The sequence below is a fragment of the Scyliorhinus canicula genome, chromosome 7, assembly GCF_902713615.1.
Source record: "Scyliorhinus canicula chromosome 7, sScyCan1.1, whole genome shotgun sequence".
Taxonomy (NCBI): Eukaryota; Metazoa; Chordata; class Chondrichthyes; order Carcharhiniformes; family Scyliorhinidae; genus Scyliorhinus; species Scyliorhinus canicula.
Genome location: NC_052152.1, coordinates 115925685 through 115950623, shown reverse-complemented (window position 1 = coordinate 115950623; position 24939 = coordinate 115925685). Strand labels below are relative to the sequence as shown.

Genomic DNA, 24939 nt, shown 5'->3' with positions numbered 1-24939 from the left:
AAACCAGAAACCCTTTCAAAGGTGTGGCCCAGCACACAACACTCAAGACCTGGTTTAGATGCTGTTGTGTCCCTTCCAAAACAGCAGGTTTGAATTCCTTCCAGAAACAATTATTTATTTTCAAGTTATCAAGTAATCTGGAAATAGCTTTTAAAATGCAGGGAGAGAAAAAAATCCCTTCTTTTTCAACCTGTGCTGTACAAATCTGTTCAAACGCAAAGTAAAAGTAAAACCCTGAGCCACAGCCCAGCTCCATTATTACAATGACATCACTGAAGCCATATGATAAGACAAAAACATTTCTTAAAGGGGCACTACTATGACACATGCTAAATTGCCCTTAAGTGTCCAAACATTGGGTGGAGTTACATGGAAAGGGCTAAGGAATGGGCCTGGGTTGGGTGGAATTTGGAGATTCGGAGCAGACTCAATGGGCCGAATGGCCTCCTTCTGCACTGCAGGGATTCTATGGTCTCAAAACATTTGCAGCCAATGAGGAACTTTTAGAAGTATAGTAATGAAGGAAATGTGGCAGTTACTTTGCACTGGAGCAGCTCCCACAAACAGCAATATGATAATGACTCAGACAATCTGTTTCCTGTGATGTTGATTGAGGGATGAATATTGGCCAGGACATTAGGGAGAAACCCAGTGGTCTTCTTTGACGGTACTCTGGGCTTGTACATTGATCTGAGAGGGCAGACATTAAGCCCTATCTGCCCTCTCAGTACTGCACTGTCGTTCTTTTTATACTCAAGTCCTGAAGTGGGACATAAATTCAGTACCTTGTGACTCAGAGGTGAAATGTTACTAACTGAGCTACGAGTGACCTGTCATCGCTGAGTTTAAATTGCTAACAGGTCTGTGCGTGTCCCTTAACCTCATGGACTGCAGCAGTTCATGGGACAGCAAGTTAGCACAGGGGTTAGCACTGTTGCCTCACAGCACCGGGGACCCGGTTCGATTCCGGCCTTGGGTGACTGTCTGTGTGGAGTTTGCACGTTCTCCCCCTGTCTGCGTGGGTTTCCTCTGGATGCTCCGGTTTCCTCCCACTGTCCAAAGAAGTGCAGGTTAGATGGGGTTACAGGGATAGGGTGGGGGATGTGAGCCCAGGTTGGGTGCTGTTTTGGAGGGTCGGTGCATACTCGATGGGCTGAATGGCCTCCTTCTGCACTATGATTCTGAGAAGGCAGGTCAGCATCATCTTCTCAAGTTTGGAGAAATTTTGAATTCACTTCGCTATTGGGGATGGATAATAAATACGGCCCAAGCGAATAATGTTCACACCCATGAGGAAAAACCAGTTACAAATTTTCAAATGCCAGTAAATGTCAGTAATACTGCCACCAGTAATTGTGGAGTCCCATTTTAAAGCACCACGTAATCTATGAGGAATATTGCTGTAAATGTGCTATCAACGTTCACGATTTAGGTGGGAAATTATTAGACCCCGAATTCATCCCACTTTTAGTTTGATCTGAAAAGCAAAATCTTTGAAATTGGGAATTTTAAAAGCTCCCAATTCCCTGGTTATGTTTCTATTTTGGAGCCATGAGGTCATGTTGCAGCTGTACAAAACTCTGGTGCGGCCGCATTTGGAGTATTGTGTGCAGTTCTGGTCGCCACATTATAGGAAGGATGTGGAAGCATTGGAAAGGGTACAAAGGAGATTTACAAGAATGTTGCCTGGTATGGAGGGAAGATCATATGAGGAAAGGCTGAAGGACTTGAAGCTGTTTTCGTTAGAGAGAAGAAGGTTAAGAGGGGACTTAATTGAGGCATACAAGATGAGCAGAGGATTAGATAGGGTGGACATTGAGAGCCTTTTTCCTCAGATGGTGATGTCCAGCACGAGGGGACATAGCTTTAAATTGAGGGGAGATAGATATAGGACAGATGTCAGAGGTAGGTTCTTTACTCAGAGAGTAGGAAGGGCGTGGAATGCCCTGCCTGCAACAGTAGTGGACTCGCCAACATTAAACACATTCAAATGGTCATTGGATAGGCATATGGACGATAAGGGAATAGTGTAGAGGGACTTTAGAGGGGTTTCACAGGACGGCGCAACATCGAGGACCGAAGGGCCAGTACTGCGCTGTAATGTTCTATGTTCCATGTTCTATTATTTTTAGGGCGGCACGGTGGTTAGCACTGCTGCCTCAAGGCACCGAGGACCCAGGTTCAATCTCGGCCCCCAGCCACTGTCTGTGTGGAGTTTGCACATTCTCCCTGCGTCTACATGGGTCTCACCCACACAATCCAAAGATGTGCAGTTTTGGTGAATTGGCCATGCTAAATTGTCCCTTAGTTGGAAAAAAAATGAATTGGGTACTTGAAGAGAAAAAATGTTTATATTATTTTTCACCAAATGTATATTGAGAACTTCAAATGAGTGTGAAGTTTACAGACTAACATGCTCTGCAAATAGACTTTTGCACCTTGCGCCTTTTTCAAGATGACAGGTGACTAGTGGAAATCAAACAAAAAAACTAATCCCACCAATGCCCCCGCTCAAATTTGTTTTCTCTTTGACCTTCCTACACCCACAGGTCAGACATAACATTGGCTGCATTCATAATAAACCTGCTTCTCACAAGAGTCTACAAAGTGTAACTTCACAATAGAATCACAATATCCTTAACTGTCTTCTGATTTGTGGAGTTTAGGGAGTGAAAAGACTGTCAGCTTTTTCCCCCTAGGTGAAAGGATCTTTGTAGAACTGTAGATTAGTTTTAAATGTTTTCTTTCTCATCCGTGAACGAACGGAGGAAAATGAAGAAAAATGCCCATAATCGATGTCAAACAAAGAAGCTGACTTTTGGGCTCGAAGGGGCTTGTATAAAACAATCCTTACCTTCTCTGGGCGGTGTTAATGGCCCTCTTCTCCATTGAATGGTTGTTTCTGAAATGAATCAAATTATTTCAAACAATTACTTTGCTTCATATTGTTGCTTTGGCTTTGACACTTTTCTCTGTGAATGGTATGGGTTTGTCACTGCTGAAGTGTTTGGGATTTTTTTTTATAAATCTTTTTTATTGGATTTTTGAACAGAGTATATTTTGCCGTTATTTACACAGGATATATAAGTAGGCATCTGTTTGTGCCGGCGAGGCACTTCCGGAGGGCAATCCTCGAATGGGTCTGGTGCCGGTGTTGCCCCTCGCTTCTCCCAGTCGGATTTTGCCGCCGTTGTCTTCTCGTGCACACTGCAGCTTCAGCCGGCCCTCCCGTCTTCCGCCTGTATTCTCCTTTTTCTCTGTTCCTGTGGATGTCAAGTTGGTTAACATTTCCCTGCCTCCCCCCCTCCACCTCACCCCCCACCTACCTCCCTGGCTCTCCTCTATTGTTCCCTGTCTCTTCCCTCCTCCCCACTCCCCTGTGGTTCACCTTTCCTTCCTTCCTCCCCCCCCCACCCTGAGGTTCGCCTTTCCTTCCTCTTAGATTGAGTTGTCTCCCCCCCCCCCCACCCTCCCTCCTCCTGGTCTATCTCCCCCTCTTATGCTTTGGCTGCTTTCCCCTGGTTCCTGGCTACCTGGCTATTCTTCTGCTTGTTTATTGGCCACAAACAGGTCCCGGAACAATCGGGTGAATGGCTCCCACGTTCTGTGGAAGCCGTCGTCTGACCCTCGGATGCCGAATTTAATTTTCGCCATTTGGAGAGATTCCGAGAGGTCGGACAGCCAGTCTGCAGCTTTGGGTGATGCTGCTGAACGCCAACCGACAGGATTCTACAGCAGGCGATCAGGGAGGCAAAGGCAAGGGCATCCGCCCTCCTCCCCAGGAATAGATCTGGCTGGTCTGAAACCCCGAAGACCGCCACTTTCGGGCACAGCTACACCCTCACCCCCACCACTTTGGACATAGCCTCGAAGAAGGCTGTCCAGTACTCCGCAAGTCTGGGGCAAGACCAGAACATGTGGGCGTGGTTGGCGGGGCCTCCTTGGCACCGTTCACATCTATCCTCAACCTCCGGGAAGAACCTTCTCAAACGGGTTCTTGTTAAGTGGGCTCCATGTACCACTTTTAGTTGCGTCAGGCTGAGCCTTGCGCAGGTGGAGGTGGAGTTGACCCTATGCAGTGCTTTGCACCAGAGTCCCCAACCTATCTCGATCCCCAGGTCCTCCTCCCATTTCATTCTTGTTGCGTCCAGTACGGTGTCGGCCCTTTCTACCAGTTGGTCGTACATGTCGCTACAGTTTCCTCTCTCTAATATGCTTGCGTCCAGTAACTCTTCCAGTAATGTCTGTCGTGGTGGTTGTGGGTAAGTCCTTGTCTCCTTTTGTAGGAAGTTGCAGGTACCTTAGCTCGTTCCCCTCGCCAACTGGAATTTCTCCGTCAGTTCGTCCAGTGTCGCGATCGGTGTATAGATCCCTGACTGTCAGTGTCTTCTCGTCCTGTCTCCACCTTTTGAAGGTGGCGTCAGTCAGTGCTGGTGTGAACCTATGGTTGTTGCAGATGGGAGCCTTGTCCAACATTTTGGTCAGGCTAAATTGCTGCCGCAGCTGGTTCCAGGATTGGAGGGTGGCTATCACCACCGGGCTGCTGGAGTGTTTTTTGGGTGGGGATGGGAGTGCCGCCGTGGCGAGGGCCCAGAGGGAGGTCCCCTTACAGGAGGCCTCTTCTGCACTCGGCTCCTGGCTCCTTGATCCATCCCCTTATACGCTCGGCCGTCGCCACCCAGTGGTAGAATTGTAGGTTTGGGAGGGCTAGCCCTCCCCTTGATTTTGTTTTTTGTAAGACCTTAGAACATAGAACATAGAACATAGAACAGTACAGCACAGAACAGGCCCTTCGGCCCTCAATGTTGTGCCGAGCCATGATCACCCCACTTAAACCCACGTAACCCCGTAACCCAACAATCCCCCCCATTAACCTTACACTACGGGCAATTTAGCATGGCCAATCCACCTAACCCGCACATCTTTGGACTGTGGGAGGAAACCGGAGCACCCGGAGGAAACCCACGCACACACGGGGAGGACGTGCAGACTCCACACAGACAGTGACCCAGCCGGGAATCGAACCTGGGACCCTGGAGCTGTGAAGCATTGATGCTAACCACCATGCTACCGTGAGGCCCTTCTTTGGGATCCTAGCATTCTTTCCCCCCCCCCCCCCCCCCAATACGAACACCATGATTAGTTTGTCTAATGCTTTGAAAAAGGCCTTGGGGATGTAGATCGGAATTGATCTAAGTAGGAAGAGGTACCTGGGCAGTACGTTCATTTTGATTGTCTGGACTCTCCCCGCAAGGGAGAGTGGGAGTGTGCTCCATCTTTTCAGGTCCTTTTTTACTTCCTCCGTCAGAGTGGTGAGGTTCCATTTGTGGATCCCTTTCCAGTCGTGGGCTATTTGGATCCCCAGGTAGCGGAATTTGAGTCGGGCTTGTTTAAACGGCAGTGCTGCCCAACCTACTTGTGGGTGGTGTTTGGGATGTTAGGTGTGATTTAACAAGCCCACGTGATTAACCTCGCCATCTCTCTGCACCCCATATTAAATATATTAGCGATGTTGTTCTGATCGTTATATTACATCTGGAGTATTCCAGTGTTCAATCTGTTTGTCATGGGTCTGACCCATACCATGATCTCTCACATTCATGAAGCTAAACATGGGTCGCTTGTTTTAGACACAGTCGACGTTCCTTCCTGTTTAGACATTTCTTCCACTGACTGCAATACAGCTCTGCATATAGAGAATGAGGTATAACGGGGGGAAAGCTATTTGACTCCTTTGCGCCCCTTCTGTGTCCAATTGTGTCCCTTGTGGCTACATAGTTATCTCTTCTGGATATTGCAACTTTCCCACTCTGTTAGCCTTCTCTGGTAGGGCACTGTCCTGAAATAATCCTTCAAGGCCAAGGCATTTGCTGTGATCCACATCTCCTCCCTTTCCTATTTTAGCAGAAACACTGGTATTTTTGGGCTGTATTTTGTATGGACAGTGGTTCATCCCATAAGGAGAATGCAGACACATGTGGACATCAAAGAATGACCAACACCACAGGCTAAAAGTGTATAATAGGGAGCAAGTAAGTGATGGGAAATTATTGACTTAGCAGGACTGCACTGCCGCCATTGAGCCACGGCTGATCCCTGAAGAGCAAGTTTAGTCTTGTCCTGCTCCTTTGAGTTAAGTGTCACGAAAATTGTTAAATGCCATCGCTCACTGTTCATTTCTGCAGTCCTCCTAGGCTCACAACCATACACAACAGAATTGAAAATGGATATTTGTGGAGCTATGCTGCATTGCAAAGCAACTACCCTTATTTATGCAAAGGCATCTTAACCATTCAGGGTCAAAAGCACACAAGTTTGGAGAAATTTGGAATTCACTCCGCCAAAAGCTGGTGGGGTGGAGTTGGGGGGGGGGGGGGGGGGGGGGAGCAGGGGAGAAAATTGCAGCTTTCGTGGTTGAACTGGATTTCCACTCGGTAAAAGGTTCGGAAGGATGTGGGGCAAAGGTAAGAAAATGGAGTTGGAGTGTGTGATGTTCTCTGCTTTCTTGATAAGGATGGTTTAGATGTGTAGTGTTCAACCAAGAACATCGAGCAATGTTGACAAAACTAAATTATGAACACGACTTGTAACTAGATTCGAGGTCTTACTAAGATACAAAGGTTTAGAAATAAACTATGCTGTAACTCTATCTGCAGATCACCTGAACGCACGACTACTCTCCATCCTGCCTAATCACCTTCTCCCAGAATCAAGGGTGTCACGTGAGCTATCATCTAATTGAATGGTGCGGGAGTCTCGAGGGACAGAATGTTCTTAATGTTTCAATATTCCTGAGGGAGCACAGCTGGAAAACCATCACACCCGAGGTAACACATGGCCTAGCAGAAACCCATAGGGACTGTGCAGCACCTTCTCTTTGGGGTGGCCTATTGATAACAGGTGCTTCTCAGTAATGTGTTAAGTCTCCTTAAGATTTTAAATGATACAAAGAAAGCATTTTCTACCATGTAAATTAGTTGATTTCACGAGGTCAGAGATGAACCGCAGTCCAGCGCCCTCGAACACCTCAGTAGTGTCAATCCCGCCACCGTATGAAGTTCCAAAGTCATAAAAGTCCTTTGCATAAAAAACCTATTCAGTAAGAGAAAATATGCATCAGCTTTGTTCCAAAAATATCTAATTTCATGATTCGTGTGCATTTTAGAGTTTAACTTTTGGCTTTGGGATTGAATTTATTTAACATATAGGATAGATGAAAACTCCTGGAGGGAGGCTAGTAAACAAAGTGAAAGTGATTGCGTTTCGAAGGGCGGCCTGTGTTTATTTACTCAGGTCAGAGGTGGAAGTGGAAGCCTTTTCTGAGTTACTTGAGGGAGGAGAGTCATCTTCAAAAGGAATTTAAATTATTAATATGCTTTCCCAGAACAAAAGGAAATGTTTAGGAATGGGAAATAATGAATTTGAATCTCTGCCTCGGATATCCCAGAAGATAAATTGCAGGGAGGTAGTTTACTTAGTTTTGGGTTTTATCCTTGTGATTTCTCACGGAAACAGGCAGTGGATGCCTGGAAAAAGCTTTATAATTTATTAGTGTCACAAGTATCTTTATATTAACACTGCAATGGTGTTACTGTGAAAATCCCCTAGTCACCACACTCTGTTCGGGTACATTGAGGGAGAATTCAGAATGTCCAATTCACCTAACAAGCGTGTCTTTTGGGACTTGTGGGAGGAAGCACGCAGAGGAAACCCACGCAGACACGGGGAGAACGTGCAGACTCTGCACAGACAGTGACCCAAGCCGGGAATCAAACCCTTGTCCCTGGTGCTGTGAAGCAACAGTGATAACCACTGTGTGACTGTGCCGCCCTTTAATAAGCAGTGAGAGAAATCTACCAGCAGGTGCAAAAGGCTATCAGAAACCAAGGATGCTATCTGATTTTGGAGTCCCTGAACAAGAAATTAACTAGGCCCTTGCTTGATCTAGTGTCTCCACAATCAGTTTTTAAATGTTTTTCCAATCAAGTGGCAATTTAGCGTGGTCAATCCACCTACCCTGCACATCTTTTGGGTTGTAGGGATGAGACATATGCAGACATGGGGAGAATGTACATAGCCAGTGACCCTGGGCCGTGATCAAACGTGGGTCCTTGGTGGTGTGAGGCAGCAGTGCTAACCACTGCATCACTGTGCCTCCACAATCATGAGGTGCTTCATGAGAATTGAAGGGTCACCCAGGCAAGGGCCTGAAGAAATCTCATACGTTGATGAAAAGCAGGACAATTAATGAGAATCAAAGTGAATTCTGGAGAGCTGTGGCACACCATAGTTTGGTCTGAGGACAAGTGATGGACCCACCAAGCTCCTGTAAAGTTTAGGTAAACTCTTGGGTCCAAATAAAAGTAGAACAGGAAGTGGTATGTTTTAAAATATAAATGATTATGAAATATACATTGTTATTAGTAGTACTTGCTTTGTTTAATTCAGCAGGGGCATGGGAACCTGGATTGTAGTTTTGGGGTACGGGAGATTGAGAGTATAGAGGTCAGGAGCACAGATTTGACTTCGCAGGAGGGTGCCAGTGTTCAGCTAGGTGGTTTGAAGTGTGTCTACTTGAATGCCAGGAGTATACAAAATAAGGTAGGGGAACTGGCAGCATGGGTTGGTACCTGGGACTTCGACGTTGTGGCCATTTCAGAGACATGGATAGAGCAGTGACAGGAATGGTTGTTGCAGGTTCCGGGGTTTAGGTGTTTTAGTAAGCTCAGAGAAGGGGGCAAAAGAGGGGGCGGTGTGGCGCTGCTAGTCAAGGACAGTATTACGGTGGCGGAAAGGATGCTAGATGGGGACTCTTCTTCCGAGGTAGTATGGGCTGAGGTTAGAAACAGGAAAGGAGAGGTCACCCTGTTGGGAGTTTTCTATAGACCACCTAATAGTTCTAGGGATGTAGAGGAAAGGATGGCGAAGATGATTCTGGAAAAGAGCGAAAGTAACAGGGTAGTTGTTATGGGAGACTTTAACTTTCCAAATATTGACTGGAAAAGATATAGTTCGAGTACATTAGATGGGTCGATCTTTGTACAATGTGTGCAGGAGGGTTTCCTGACACAATATGTTGACAGGCCAACAAGAGGCGAGGCCACATTGGATTTGGTTTTGGGTAATGAACCAGGCCAGGTGCTAGATCTGGAGGTAGGTGAGCACTTTGGAAAGTGACCACAATTCGGTGACCTTTACGTTAGTGATGGAAAGGGATCAGTATACCCCGCAGGGCAAGAGTTATAGCTGGGGGAAGGGCAATTATGATGCCATTAGACATGACTTAGGATGTGTAGGTTGAAGAAGTAGGCTGCAAGGGTTGGGCACACTGGATATGTGGAGCTTGTTCAAGGAACAGCTATTGCATGTTCTTGATAAGTACGTACCAGTCAGGCAGGGAGGAAGGGGTCGAGTGAGGAAACCGTGGTTTACCAAAGAAGTGGAATCTCTTGTTAAGAGGAAGAAGGAGGCCTATGTGAAGATGAGGCGTGAAGTTTCAGTTGGGGCGCTTGATAGTTACAAGGAAGCGAGGAAGGATCTAAAGAGAGAGCAAAGACGAGCAAGGAGGGGACATGAGAAGTCTTTGGCAGGTAGGATCAAGGAAAACCCAAAAGCTTTCTATAGGTATGTCAGGAATAAAAGAATAACTAGGGTAAGAGTAGGGCCAGTCAAGGACAGTGGTGGGAAGTTGTGTGTGGAGGCTGAGGAGATAAGCGAGATACTAAATGAATACTTTTCGTCAGTATTCACTCAGGAAAAAGATAATGTTGTGGAGGAGAATGCTGAGACCCAGGCTATTAGAATAGATGGCATTGAGGTGCGTAGGGAAGAAGTGTTGGCAATTCTGGACAAGGTGAAAATAGATAAGTCCCCGGGGCCTGATGGGATTTATCCTAGGATTCTCTGGGAAGCCAGGGAAGAGATTGCTGAGCCTTTGGCTTTGATTTTTATGTCATCATTGGCTACAGGAATAGTGCCAGAGGACTGGAGGATAGCAAATGTGGTCCCTTTGTTCAAGAAGGGGAGTAGAGATAACCCCGGTAACTATAGGCCGGTGAGCCTCACGTCTGTTGTGGGTAAAGTCTTGGCGAGGATTATAAGAGATACGATTTATAATCATCTAGATAGGAATAATATGATTAGGGATAGTCAGCATGGTTTTGTGAAGGGTAGGTCATGCCTCACAAACCTTATCGAGTTCTTTGAGAAGGTGACTGAACAGGTAGACGAGGGTAGAGCAGTTGATGTGGTGTATATGGATTTCAGTAAAGCGTTTGATAAGGTTCCCCACGGTCGTCTATTGCAGAAAATACGGAGGCTGGGGATTGAGGGTGATTTAGAGATGTGGATCAGAAATTGGCTAGTTGAAAGAAGACAGAGGGTGGTGGTTGATGGCAAATGTTCAGAATGGAGTTCAGTTACGAGTGGCGTACCACAAGGATCTGTTCTGGGGCCGTTGCTGTTTGTCATTTTTATAAATGACCTAGAGGAGGGCACAGAAGGTTGGGTGAGTAAATTTGCAGACGACACTAAAGTCGGTGGAGTTGTAGACAGTGTGGAAGGATGTTGCAGGTTACAGAGGGACATAGATAAGCTGCAGAGCTGGGCTGAGAGGTGGCAAATGAAGTTTAATGTAGAGAAGTGTGAGGTGATTCACTTTGGAAAGAATAACAGGAATGCGGAATATTTGGCTAATGGTAAAATTCTTAGCAGTGTGGATGAGCAGGGGGATTTCGGTGTCCATGTACATAGATCCCTGAAAGTTGCCACCCAGGTTGATAGGGTTGTGAAGAGGGCCTATGGTGTGTTGGCCTTTATTGGTAGAGGGATTGAGTTCCGGAGCCATGACGTCATGTTGCAGCTGTACAAAACTCTAGTACGGCTGCATTTGGAGTATTGCGTACAGTTCTGGTCGCCTCATTATAGGAAGGACATGGAAGCTTTGGAACGGGTGCAGAGGAGATTTACCAGGATGTTGCCTGGTATGGAGGGAAAATCTTACGAGGAAAGGCTGATGGACTTGAGGTTGTTTTCGTTAGAGAGAAGGAGGTTAAGAGGTGACTTAATAGAGGCATACAAAATGATCAGAGGGTTAGATAGGGTGGACAGTGAGAGCCTTGTCCCGCGGATGGAGGTGGCTAGCACGAGGGGACGTAGCCTTAAATTGAGGGGTAATAGATATAGGACAGACGTCAGAGGTAGGTTTTTTACGCAAATAGTGGTGAGGCCGTGGAATGCCCTACCTGCAACAGTAGTGAATTCGCCAACATTGAGGGCATTTAAAAGTTTATTGGATAAGCATATGGATGATAATGGCATAATGTAGGTTAGATGGCCTTTAGTTTTTGACTTCCCATGTCGGTGCAACATCGTGGGCCGAAGGGCCTGTACTGCGCTGTATCGTTCTATGTTCTATGTTCTAAGTGTTTGCTTAAAATATGTGGCACGATTATTTCAGTTAAAAACTGAAATTCAAATTTATTTGTAAAAGTTACAGGTCTCCCTTGAGATCATAACATCTTTATTTTTGCATAGAACATAATAAATACACCGTTTAGGCTTGAATGATTACACATTATTAGACTAGATCCTTAATCAAGATTGACAATTCCAGATTATAACACCTGGCTGCACACAGGTGCTTCAATCTTACCCTGGGCTTATTTTCTAATAATTTCAAGTCTTGCTCAGAATTCCAAAACACCTCTATTAAATCTGCCTCCTTTGCTATCAGGAAATAGCTGAAAGCCCTCACCCTGGAATCATTCTAGCAAATAAATCTCTCAATGGATAACTGTGTGGTGTGCTGTCATTGGATGGCTGCTACTCCATTTCAACATTGTTTGTTGCCCTGCCATAGGGCTGTGGATTGCAGCGTCTGCTCCGACTGGCGTCCGAACCAGTGAGACTCTGTGGATTGCTAATTTCCCTCTTGAGTGTCATTTACTTGAGGTAACCAGTGGTTGGCTGGCTGGTCGGGCCAGTTAGAACCTTTTAGCACCTGTAACAAAGATGGGAGAGAAGACAATTCGACCAAGTCCCACTCAAGATAATCTTTTCTGTTGCAGCTCTGGCAAACGTGCAGTTCTGTATAATTTACAGCAGTGATGGTCTTGACAACTATTGCTGTTTTGAGGCGTCTCTGCTTCAGGGAGAGAGAGAGGTTGGTTGTGGATGACGTACACTAGCTTGAAGGATAATTTCTTGCCATACCTTAGTGGTTCCAGAATGATACTTATAAACTGGAAGTTGGATTCCTGTGGCAGGATTGAGAGATGTGTCTGTCGTTCATAATCAGAGGCCAAAGATCAGAGCCACTGGTTCTTTGTCTGATCGGACCTTAACACTGACCGCCATATCTATTATAAGATGCCTGCATTCCAGAACTAAAATCCAGGATCTTTGACCTCACCCAGGAAGCGTCTGTATCCTTCTGGCACTTTGCTCCACAGTGCTTGCATATTTGCTCCGCAGATCACTTAGTGTGTGGCTTCCCTTGTCCTGGAGTGTCCCTGTTCCTGCTGTGTCACTAACTGGGCAGTGGGCTTTACTTTGCCATGGTTTGCTTGCTCCACATAATATGGATTTGTGCTGAAAACCGATTTCAGACTTCCTGACAATCTGAATGGCTTTCTCAATGATTAAATCTTGCTGGCCTTGAAGCATATCTGAGTGTGTCGTTCGCCATTCCCACAATTGTTCTATCACTGATTAGCTCGGATCTTCAGCCATTCTGTGCAACTCATGAATGAAGGAATTGCTGGGTTCCCCTGGCTGCTGGACATCATCATTAGATTTAACCCTTTGAAGGATTTTGTTACTTCTCGGTTAGGTGTTGAATGATTTTAAAACTTCAAATTATTCAGATGATTTATTGATTCATGTCTATCATAGAACTCCTACAGTGCAGAAGGAGGCTATTCAGTCCATTGAGTCTACAACGACCCTCTGAAGGAGCACCCTGCCGCCCTATTCCCATAGCCCCACCATCTTTGGACACTAAGGGGCAATGTAGCACAGCGAATCCACCTAACTTGCACATCTTTGGTCTAGCTATTATATCATCGGTTATCGGGCCTACTAAATAATGTCTTAACTTGTTGATCTTCTGTCTTTTTATCCAGACCGAAGCACTGTATCTAATTAATCTTTCTCCAAAGTCCCCTTTGATCTGAGAGTTGGATTAGTCCAAACTGACCAGGAAGAGTAGGTTTCTGATCCTTGGTTAAAACTTTTAAAATTATTGTTTCAGTTTTAAGAGGATTCCAAAGATGGTGCGTCATTTGTTAGTTTCAGGAGGCTCCCCCGCAGTAATGGTGTTCGTAAGTTAAGCATTAAAATGTTTCCAACAATTCCTGCCATAACTGTTTAGTGTCTGCACACTTTCATGCAATGTTCTAGGGTCTCAGAAGCTTTTGCTGAGTTTCTAAAGCTGCCTACGCAGCAGTGTTTAATTTTTAATTAATTGTTTGTCTTTATTTTGAGCAAGCTCGGCCACCCGATGTTCAGGCACCAACTCAGGAATCAGATTTATCAGGCTGCAATTTAAAAGACTATTTCTGATCACTGCAGTATTTAACTTTTTTCTGATCACTGCAGTATTTAACTTTTTTCTGGATTGGTGTTGTCCAGGAATTTAAAATCTTTACCTCATCCCTGCCAGGTCTCCTGACTGCACACTGGGTATTGAAACTGCTCTCCCACGGGATTCAATGGAGTCTTAGAACATAGAACAGTACAGCACAGAACAGGCCCTTCGGCCCTCGATGTTGTGCCGAGCAATGATCACCCCACTCAAACCCACGTATCCACACTATACCCGTAACCCAACAACCCCACCCCCTTAACCTTACTTTTAAGGACACTACGGGCAATTTATCATGGCCAATCCACCTAACCCGCACATCTTTGGGCTGTGGGAGGAAACCGGAGCACCCGGAGGAAACCCACGCACACACGGGGAGGACGTGCAGACTCTGCACAGACAGTGACCCAGCCGGGAATCGAACCTGGGACCCTGGAGCTGTGAAGCATTTATGCTAACCACCATGCTACCGTGCTGCCCTGTAAGTCTTCTGCTGCAGTGAGAAATTTAATTTCTGCCTTCAGCTTCCAAGCCTTTATTTGGGCCTTTTCTCTGACGATTTCCTTCCACGCCTTCGTTTCTTGAGCTTTTTTTCAGGCCAGAATAGTTCTTTAATTTTTTTCCCTCACAGTTAACCAGCATTTTAATTTTCTTCTGCCATCTGTGAGGTTTTGAGCTATTCCATTCGCTGCCACCATGGTCTAAGGTGTTGGACGTAGCTTGGGAGGCCTTAAGGTATTTGTAGTCTTAGACAGTTCAATAGTATCTATTTATTAACTACTAGAAACTCTATACATGGGTACCTTAAAAGTCCAAGCTACGGGCTGTCTCCCTGCTTGCTTCTACACATGGCTCAGTCCAATATTACACTGACCCCTAGGTGCCAGTCATATGTTTCCTGACATCGTACATTCCTACATTGTAGTCCATCCCCACATTAACCCTTCATGTGCCAGACCATTATACTACTCTCCTTGGATGTATGTGTGTTCCACTGCATACTTTGGAAAATTAAAACCACTGACTCTTGTTATTTTTGCCCAAAAAAATCTGGGATTCCTAGTGACGGGGTATAGAGAGCGGAGAATCACATGACCATCTGATTTAAGGGAAATTGTGCATTCATTGTCTCTGATTTTCACCAGCAATCAAATAATTGCTGAATCATAAAATGGTTACAGCACAGAAGGAGAGCATTTGTTTAATTTTATCCATGTCAGCTCACTGCAAGAACAATTCAGCCAGTGCGCCTCTGCCACTTTTCTTCTGTAGCTGCTACTTTTTTCTACTCATCCAGTTATCCAATCGGCTTTTATAGCCTTGATTGAATCTGCCTCCAGCACACTCTCATGCAGTGCATTCCAGATCCTAATAACTCACTGCGTTAATTAAAATGAAAATAAATGAAATGAAAATCGCTTATTGTCACAAGTGGGCTTCAAATGATGTTACTGCGAAAAGCGCCTAGTCGCCACATTCTGGCACCTGTTCGGGGAGGCTAGTACGGGAATTGAACCGTGCTGCCGGCCTGCCTTGATCTGCTTTAAAAGCCAGCGATGTAGCCCTGTGCTAAACCAGCCCCTGAAAAGATTTTCCTCGTGCCGCTGTTGCTTCATAGATCATAGAACATATAGTGCGGAAGGAGGCCATTCAGCCCATCGAGTCTGCACCGACCCACTTAAGCCCTCACTTCCACCCTATCCCCATCACCCAATAAAACCTCCTAAACTTTTTGGTCACTAAGGGCAATTTATCATGGCCAATCCACCTAACCCGCACATCTTTGGACTGTGGGAGAAAACCGGAGCACCCGGAGGAAACCCACGCACACACGGGGAGAACGTGCAGACTCCACACAGACAGTGACCCAGCGGGGAATCGAACCTGGGACCCTGGCGCTGTGAAGCAACGGTGCTTTCCACTTGTGCTACCGTGCTGCTTCTTGTGCCAATCATCTTAAATCTATGTCTTTTGCTTCTCAATCTTTCCACCAATGGGGACATTTGCCCTCTATCTGCTCTGTCCGGGCTCTTTGTGATTTTGAACACCTCTATCAAATCTCCCCTCAACCTTCCCTTCGCCAAGGAAAACAGTCCCAGTTTCCCTCTAACTTTAACCCCGAACCAATCTATCCATGGAATAGATTCCTCTTCAATCTAGAACCAATCTCATGAATCTTTTCTGCGCTCTCTTCCTGAAATGTAGCGCTCAGAATTGGACACAATACTCCAGTTGCGTCTGAACCAATGTTTTGTACATTACAACTTTCATGTTGCACTCCATGCCCCTATTTATGAAGCTGAGGATCTTGAATGCAGTATTGCCCTGCTACGTTCAATTATTTGTACCAAAAAATCCCCAGATTTCTCTTCTCAGTCAATAACCACCTTTAAAATTGTAACCTTTACTTTTTAATATAACTTCTAGTACTGTCTAACAAAATACAAAAAGGAAACATTTGTGTTCATATATCCAATTGCACGACTGCCGCTACTGGACATCTCAAAACTCTTTACAGCGAATGAAGTGCTCTTTCAGAGCATAGTCACTGTTGTAATGGACGAAAGATTAGCCAATGTGTGCACAGCAAGATTCCAAAAAACAGCAAAGTGATAATGACCAGATAATCTGTTTTTTTTGTGCTGTTGATTGAGGGATAAAAATTGGCCAGGACACCGGGCTAACTCGCATGCTCTTCTTAAAAATAGTGTTTCCCCACACACGTCGCAAAGCCCACCCCCTCACACCACGCTCCCCCTCGCACTTCTTTGCATTAAATTTTTTAATGGTTTATCAATAAGCAGCCTACATGTAGGCAAGATCCTGTCAGTGACAGAAGGCCCATGACAAATCCACTTATACGAAGGCACAACAGAGTAACTGGATAAACGGCCGATTGGAGTTTACTCCCAGACTTTCCACACGCACTGATCATTTTGAGTTGTACGAAATCTCAGTTTAATCATGCTATAGCTATTTCATTCAAAACTTACTCTTTGGTCTGGGTAGTATAAATTACTGGAATAAAATAACTGAATTTATGTAATCCACAATTTCCACTGAATAGGCGCTGCTTCTATCTACCATAGAGTGAGGGGTGCAGGGAAACCCCCATTAGGGTTGGTGCTCAGCTACTTTCTGGTTAAGGAGCTATCCAAGCAGCTGAGTGGTTAGAGCTGAAAGTACCTATTGAGTCTCTCACCTTCTGAAGTGTATCGTCCTTATTGGGTCCATAGAGCTGACTGTCCACTGCTTGGATAAAGACATCGGATACATTGTCAGAGAAAACTGACAACAGCAAATCACGTTGGGCATGATCTGTATCCAAGGCAGGTTGTATCTGAAACTGTGAACGACAATTAGATCTTCAGCCTCAACATACCATATAGAATACAAGTTTAAATAAATTGCAGGATTCAGAAGTAACATTGTTTACACGCTCTGCCCGATATTAATCCCACTGAGCTCAGTGGAGGTTAGGCGGGGCGTAGAGGAGGGTAGACCAGTGTTACAATTGCCCTTCCTCCAAATAATGCTGTTTACAGATCATGGGATGACAGAGTCACTTCACTTAACATCTCACTAAAGGACTGTGAGGAATGTATGAATTTCAGAACTAAAATATATCTGGGGGCTGGTTTAGCAGTTGACTGGGCAGCTAGTCTGTGATGCAGAACAAGGCCAACACCGCGGTTTCAATTCCTGTATCGGCTGAGGTTATTCATGAAGGCCTCGCCTGAGGTGTGGTGATCCTCAGATTAAATCGCCACAGTCAGCTCTCCCCCCCCCCCCCCTCAAAGTGGTGGTGGGGGTGGGGGGGGGGGGGTGGTCATCTGGGACTATGACACTTTTACTGCATCTGGTACAGTAATGGGTTAGTACGTGTATATCTCCATTGCAGTAAGGATTTTAGAAATCCTGGTTTAAAAGACAGACAGACACTGGGGCTACAGAAAGGGTAATTAAAGCATTGTAAATGTAGGATCATCAGTCATTCCAACCATGTCCAGTGTTTGCCTAAATAGGGCTAATGGAATTTTGTTTATAGAGGAAGGTTCCCTGGCGAGTAGATAATTAGAGAAATTGGGTGGATTCTCCATTGGCTGATGCCAAAATCGCGAAACGTGATTAGGCGAAGAACAAGTTCTGACTCTAAAATCGTGGCGGGTGCCGATTTGACATCAAATCACAATTCTCCGTCACCTCGACAGTGGAATCATGCGCTCCGGAATGCATGTACATACAATTAGTGCATATAATTAGTGGGCCGGACATGGTATTCTCCAGGGCCTCCGCGATGCTTCACGTCCAATGGGTCGAGTTCCCGTCACGATTCACTTGAGCTTTTGAAAATGGTGAATCCGGCAACGTAGTTGCTGAGGGAGAGAGGGGGGTACGGAAAGTGTCCAACATTGCCATAGTTTGCTGACAGTTGTGTCGCTGACTGGGGGGTGGGAGAAAAGAGAGAGTAGAGTGGGGTGGCCAGGAGGCGGGCTATGCGGTCGGGGTGGACGGGTATGGAACACCATTGCCGCAGCCGGCAAGGCAGCCATGCAGCTGTGTACGCCGCTGACAGCCCACTGTGAACTTAGGACCACGGGCCCTATAGGTGTCCCCCCAGGCCAACCCCTTAGGTGCCCTCTGGCCCCAGCCAACCCATCAGTGGGATGGGCGCGCTCCAGCACAATCAGTGCCATCTTCTTGGCTGGGATGAGTGTGTGTGGGGATTGTAATGTGTATATGCGGCTGAAGCTTGTCAGCTTCCCGAATGTCAATCACGGATCCGGTGAATCCTGCACCGTTTTTCATTGGAATTGATTGTGTTCCAAGTGGTGTCAGTGCTAGCCCCGCCACAGTTGCTGAATTGATCCAGGTTTGGTGCCAGCTTTGCTGTTGTGAAAGTTCATGAATTCTGCGTTGGCGTCAACACTTAGTTCAGAAACGGAGAATCCTGCCCATTGTGTTTAGCCTTAGCAAGATGGCTGTAACCCAGTTAGTGGGATAGAGTTAATGGGAGGAGCCTGGAGCAGAGGCAGTCAGGTATTGAGTTTCAGTTTGGATTTTGCTCTGCACAGAACAGAAGCTTTTTGCCAAATGCTACAAAGTTAAACAATAGTTTGACACAGGCAGGAATCTGGAAGCTGGTTCCTGAAGGATTTCTCTCTCTCTCAAAGCGTTTTATCTAAGACATCTCTATCCGGCAAGTATTCCTGGGTTGACCAAATGTATTTAAAAATGGGTTTTGACCTGAGATGGGTTTTGCTTGATTGGAGTTTAAAAGATAGCAGTTAAAGTGTTTCATTTAATTGATTAACAGCTATTTCTTGTATGATAACATTAAGTTAATCCTTTGTTAGTAATAAAGTTTGTTTTAATGAACCATATCCCTATGTGTGTGGAATCACTCTTGGATTGAAAAGTCATTTCCCACAGTCTTACAAATTAAAATAAAGTATTGGGGTTTCTGTCTGGTATCTGAGCAACTGTTGGGGTCTGATCCTAGATCGCACTAGGATAGAAATCACACAAAATGGTTGTAAGTTTACTTAACTCAGAATAACTGTCGGGTTTGGACCTCAAAGCAAGACCAATTGTCACTTTCTGAAAACATTGTTGATTATTGACGGAGATTTAAAAGTTCAACTCCGTACACTACCCCTGATAAGAACACATGTCAGTGAAGGACTTTACACACTCCAAAACACATCACAAACCTTTGAACTGCAAAGGTCCTCCACCTCCACACGTACCGAGTCTGAGACGATATTTTGTTACCCTTAATATTTGTGATGTAATAAGCAACAATGCGGAAATAAGGCACCATATCTTTCGTGATCAGGATTGGAAATGACGTGTTGTCAGATCTCCCAATTCTCTCAAAACGCAGCAATTTTCCTTTGTTGAGCAGCTGTAATATTAAACATTTGTGATTTTGGTACATTGTCACAAACCAAATACAATTTCCATGCATATGAAATATGAACAGTAGGCCATTCAGCCCCTCGAGCCTGCTCCGCCATTCAATAAGATCCTGGCTGAGAGAAACATTCTCCTCATCTCTATCTTAAGATGATGACCCCTGATTTTAAAACAGTGACCCCTAGTTCTGGGTTCACCAACAAAAGAAAGCAACCTTTCCAACGTCCATTCCAGTGGAAATGACATTTGCCACAATATCACTTCAGAGATAGAACCATAGAATTCCTGCAGTGCAGAAGGAAGCCATTTGACCCATCAAGTCTGCATCGACCCTCTAAAAGAGCACTCCACTCCCCCACCCTATCCCTGTAAGTCCACCTCACCTTTGGACACTAAGGGGCAATTTAGCATGGCCAATCCGCCCAACTTGCACATCTTTGGAGTGTGGGAGGAAACCGGAGCACCTGGAGGGCGCCCACGCAGACAAGAGGAGAATATGCAAACTCCACACATGTAGTCACCAGAGGCCGGAATCAAACCCGGGTCCCTGGTGCTGTGAAGCAGCAACGATAACCACTGCGCCACCCCATTTAATTTTTAACTTTGATTTAATTCAATCGTCTGTGATTTTTTTTCCCTTTTCACCTTGGGAGTTTTCATCTTAGATTGAATCAGCCATATCTGAAGAGTAAATCTAATTGAATCATCGCAAAAATAAATTCAGAGCCATTTCTGAACATACGAGTTTGGAGCAGGAGTAGACCATTCGACCCCTTGAACCGGTTCCGCCATATGATAAAATATTAAAACATGCTGCTGTGCAGAGGGACCTGGGTGTGCTAGTGCATGAGTCGCAAAAAGTTGCAGGTGCAACAGGTAATTAAGAAGGCAAATGGAGTTTTGTCCTTCATTGCTAGAGGGATGGAGTTTAAGACTAGGGAGGTTATGCTGCAATTGTATAAGGTGTTAGTGAGGCCACACAGGGAGTATTGTGTTCAGTTTTGGTCTCCTTACTTGAGAAAGGACGTACTGGCGCTGGAGGGTGTGCAGAGGAGATTCAGTAGCTTAATCCCAGAGCTGAAGGGGTTGGATTACGAGGAGAGGTTGAGTAGACTGGGACTGTACTCGTTGGAATTTAGAAGGATGTGGGGGGATCTTATGGAAATGTATCAAATTATGAAGTAAATAGATAGGATAGATGCGGGCAGGTTGTTTCCACTGGCGGGTGAAAGCAGAACAAGGGGGCATAGCCTCAAAATAAGGGGAAGTAGATTTAGGACTGAGTTTAGGAGGAACTTCTTCACTCAAAGGGTTGTGAATCTATGGAGTTCCTTGCCCAGTGAAGCAGCTGAGGCTCCTTCATTAAATGTTTTCAAGATAAAAATAGATAGTTTTTTGAAGAATAGAGGAATAAAGGTGTTCGGGCGGGAAAGTGGAGCTGAGTCCACAAAAAGATCAGCCATGATCTCATTGAATGGCGGAGCAGGCTCGAGGGGTGAGATGACCGACTCCCGCTCCTAGTTCTTATGTTCTCATGTTCTTATTCCATAAAAGCATGGCAGATTTGAGAAATCAACTGCACATTCTGACTTTCCCTCTGACTTCTTCAATAAATGTGCGTTCTGTCCATCAATAAAACTGATGGAGCCATAATTTTATTTACACCTGGGTCTTTACCCATATTTATTTACTTGTTTATTCATCTATGTATATAAATACCTATTGACAGTCTACCTATGATGAGTTTGGTAGCACAGTGGTTAGGTTGTGGGTCTAGCAATCTGGAAACCAAACATGATGCCAAAAACATCAGTTCAAATGGCAGAAATTTAAATGTAGGTAAATAAATGTGAAATTAATGAAGGCCATGAAACTATTGGCTCATTATAAAAACCCATCTCATCCATTAATGTCCTGCAGGGATTGTAAGCTGGTGTCCTTACCCAGACAGGGCTATATGTGACTCCAGACCTGCAGTAATGTGCTTGACTCTTAACTCTAAAATGGCCCGGCAAATCATTCCGATGCCTCGGCCAGCTTCTCAAGGGCAAGTAGGAGTGGGTAATAAATGCTGCCCACATCCTGTGTCTGACTTTAAAATTTTGTTTTTTTCTAGGCCGTTGGGATTCTGCTTTCCTGCCAGCAATGCGACCCCACCCATGGGTTTCAACATTGGATTCCTTCACTGAGGCAGGTGCAGCAGCATTCGTGTCCTCCAGGTCCAGTGATTCCCCCCTAGAGAAAGCAAGGCTATGAACAGCACAGCAGACAACAATAATGAGCAATACTTGCACTGGTAGATATGACAGGGCACCCCTGGAATGATCCAGGTATCAGAACACCATTTTCAGCAGGCTTATTGTCCTCTCTATCATTCTCTTGTGGAGACATGGCAGAAATTGTATCTCTCGTTTGCCACTGCTCTCGGGAGCCCGAAAGGCACTTCAGACACTTTATCAAGGGATACCCTTTGTCGCCAAGCAACCACCCCTCAAGGTGAGCTGGAGCCGAAAAGAGCCTGGGCGCTTATGGGCGGTGCTGTATTTAGACATCGTGGGAGCTGCCAAGGTATCTTGCACAGTGTGGTGAATGTATTACTGCTACCATTCACTATTGTATTGCATTACATTGTATCATAATATGTTGATGGCCTTGTGGGCTCCGCCCCCTTGGGGGAGGTATATAGATCTGCAGGGGAAAGGCAATTATGATGCGATGAGGCAAGACTTAGGATGCATAGGATGGGGAGGGAAACTGCAGGGGATGGGCACAATTGAAATGTGGAGCTTGTTCAAGGAACAGCTACTGCGTGTCCTTGATAAGTATGTACCTGTCAGGCAGGGAGGAAGTGGTCGAGCGAGGGAACCGTGGTTTACTAAAGTAGTTAAAACACTTGTCAAGAGGAAGAAGGAGGCTTATGTAAAGATGAGATGTGAAGGTTCAGTTAGGGCGCTCGAGAGTTACAAGTTAGCTAGGAAGGACCTAAAGAGAGAGCTAAGAAGAGCCAGGAGGGGACATGAGAAGTCTTTGTCAGGTAGGATCAAGGATAACCCTAAAGCTTTCTATAGATATGTCGGGAATAAAAGAATGACTAGGGTAAGAGTAGGGCCAGTCAAGGACAGTAGTGGGAAGTTGTGCGTGGAGTCCGAGGAGATAGGAGAGGTGCTAAATGAATATTTTTCGTCAGTAAAACGACAATGTTGTCAAGGAGAATACTGAGATACAGGCCACTAGACTAGAAGGGCTTGAGGTTCATAAGGAGGTGTTAGCAATTCTGGAAAGTGTGAAAATAGATAAGTCCCCTGGGCCGGATGGGATTTATCCTAGGATTCTCTGGGAAGCTAGGGAGGAGATTGCTACGCCTTTGGCTTTGATCTTTATGTCATAATTGTCTACAGGATTAGTGCCAGAAAACTGGAGGATAGAACAAAGAAGAAAGAAAAGTACAGCAAAGGAACAGGCCATTCAGCCCTCCAAGCCTGTGCCGACCATGCTGCCCGACTAAACTAGTAAATGTTGTCCCCTTGTTCAAGAAGGGAAGTAGAGACAACCCCGGTAACGATAGACTAGTGAGCCTTACTTCTGTTGTGGGCAAAGTCTTGGAAAGGTTTATAAGAGATAGGATGTATAATCATCTGGAAAGGAATAATTTGATTAGAGATAGTCAACACGGTTTTGTGAAGGGTAGGTCGTGCCTCACAAACCTATTGAGTTCTTTGGGAAGGTGACCAAACAGGTGGACGAGGGTAAAGCAGTTGATGTGGTGTATATGGATTTCAATAAAGCGTTTGATAGGGTTCCCCATGGAAGGCTATTGCAGAAAATACGGCGGCTTGGGATTCAGGGTGATTTAGCAGTTTGGATCAGAAATTGGCGAGCTGGAAGAAGACAAATGGTGGTGGTTGATGGGAAATGTTCAGCCTGGAGTCCAGTTACTAGTGGTGTACCACAAGGATCTGTTTTGGGGCCACTGCTGTTTGTCATTTTTATAAATGACCTGGAAGAGGGTGTAGAAGGATGGGCGAGTAAATTTGCAGATGACACTAAAGTCGGTGGAGTTGTGGACAGTGCGGAAGGATGTTACAAGTTACAGAGGGACATAGATAAGCTGCAGAGCTGGGCTGACAGGTGGTAAATGGAGTTTAATGCAGAAAAGTGTGAGGTGATTCATTTTGGAAGGAATAACAGGAAGACAGAGTACTGGGCTAATGGTAAGATTCTTGGTAGTGTGGATGAGCAGAGAGATCTCGGTGTCCATGTCCATAGATCCCTGAAAGTTGCCACCCACATTGAGAGGGTTGTTAAGAAGGCGTACGGTGTGTTAGCTTTTATTGGTAGAGGGATTTAGTTTCGGAGCTATGAGGTCATGTTGCAGCTGTACAAAACTCTGGTGCGGCCGCATTTGGAGTATTGCGTGCAATTCTGGTCGCCACATAATAGGAAGGATGAGGATGCATTGGAAAGGGTGCAGAGGAGATTTACCAGGATGTTGCCTGGCATGGAGGTAAGATCTTATGAGGGAAGGCTGAGGGACTTGAGGCTGTTTTCGTTAGAGAGAAGAAGGTTAAGAGGTGACTTAATTGAGGCAGACAAGATGATCAGAGGATTAGATAGGGTGGACAGTGAGAGCCTTTTTCCTTGGATGGAGATGTCTAGCACGAGAGGACACAGCTTTAAATTGAGGGGAGATAGATATAGGACAGATGTCAGAGGTAGGTTCTTTACTCAGAGAGTAGTAATGGCGTGGAATGTCCTGCCTGCAACAGTCGTGGACTCGCCAACACTAAGGGCATTCAAATGGTCATTGGATAAACATATGGACGATAAGGGAATAGTGTAGATGGGCTTTAGAGGAGTTTCACAGGTCGGCGCAACATCGAGGGCCGAAGGGCCTGTACTGCGCTGTAATGTTCTATGTTCTATGTTCAGCCTGTAGGTGGCACACAGCACAGAGCATTCGCAGACAGGCACAGATCTAGCTGATTAAAACCACTGTTCACTTCAACTCTTCGTCTCGTGGAATTGATGGTCGCATCACACAGAGCTGTAGAATCTGAACATTCATGGAGTGAAACTCCTTCTGTTCCCATTGACAAAGGCACCCAATCAATGGCACCCTGGCTGCAGGGAAACCCTGAAATTGCAGCGTAGCCTCTGGCCCATCAGCCTGGCTGACTTGGTCCACTCTGAAATATATGAACGTTCCCCTGCCTCAGCAGAGTGTCAGCCACCAGCTTGACACAGCTGTGTGCAACTGACTGGGAGACTCCACAAAAATCACCCACTGAGCCCTGGAAAGACCTAGAGGCTTACAAGTTAAGTGCAAGAGTGACCTTGTGAGCCACAGTCATTGGATGTCCACCCACACAATTCTAGAAACCTAATCATATGGCATAAGGTCGTGACGGCTTCCCTTGGAAACAGGCGCTTCCTGT

General features: G+C 45.5%; 1 protein-coding gene across 3 annotated transcripts in view; it reads right to left on the bottom strand.

Moving 5' to 3' along the window:
- The window catches only part of LOC119969297, a 137741-nt gene that overhangs the window by 24097 nt on the left and 88705 nt on the right, over positions 1-24939 (bottom strand). Inside the window, exons 10-13 of one of the 3 annotated variants that reach the window (XM_038802741.1) lie at positions 19300-19493; positions 16786-16931; positions 6966-7091; positions 2855-2902 (exon numbers count right to left, since the gene is read on the bottom strand). In XM_038802741.1, the coding sequence (XP_038658669.1) occupies positions 2855-2902; positions 6966-7091; positions 16786-16931; positions 19300-19493 (514 nt within the window). Of the gene's footprint in view, positions 1-2854; positions 2903-6965; positions 7093-16785; positions 16932-19299; positions 19494-24939 lie in introns of those variants that run through there. The other 2 variants (XM_038802743.1, XM_038802744.1) reach the window with 2 other exon arrangements.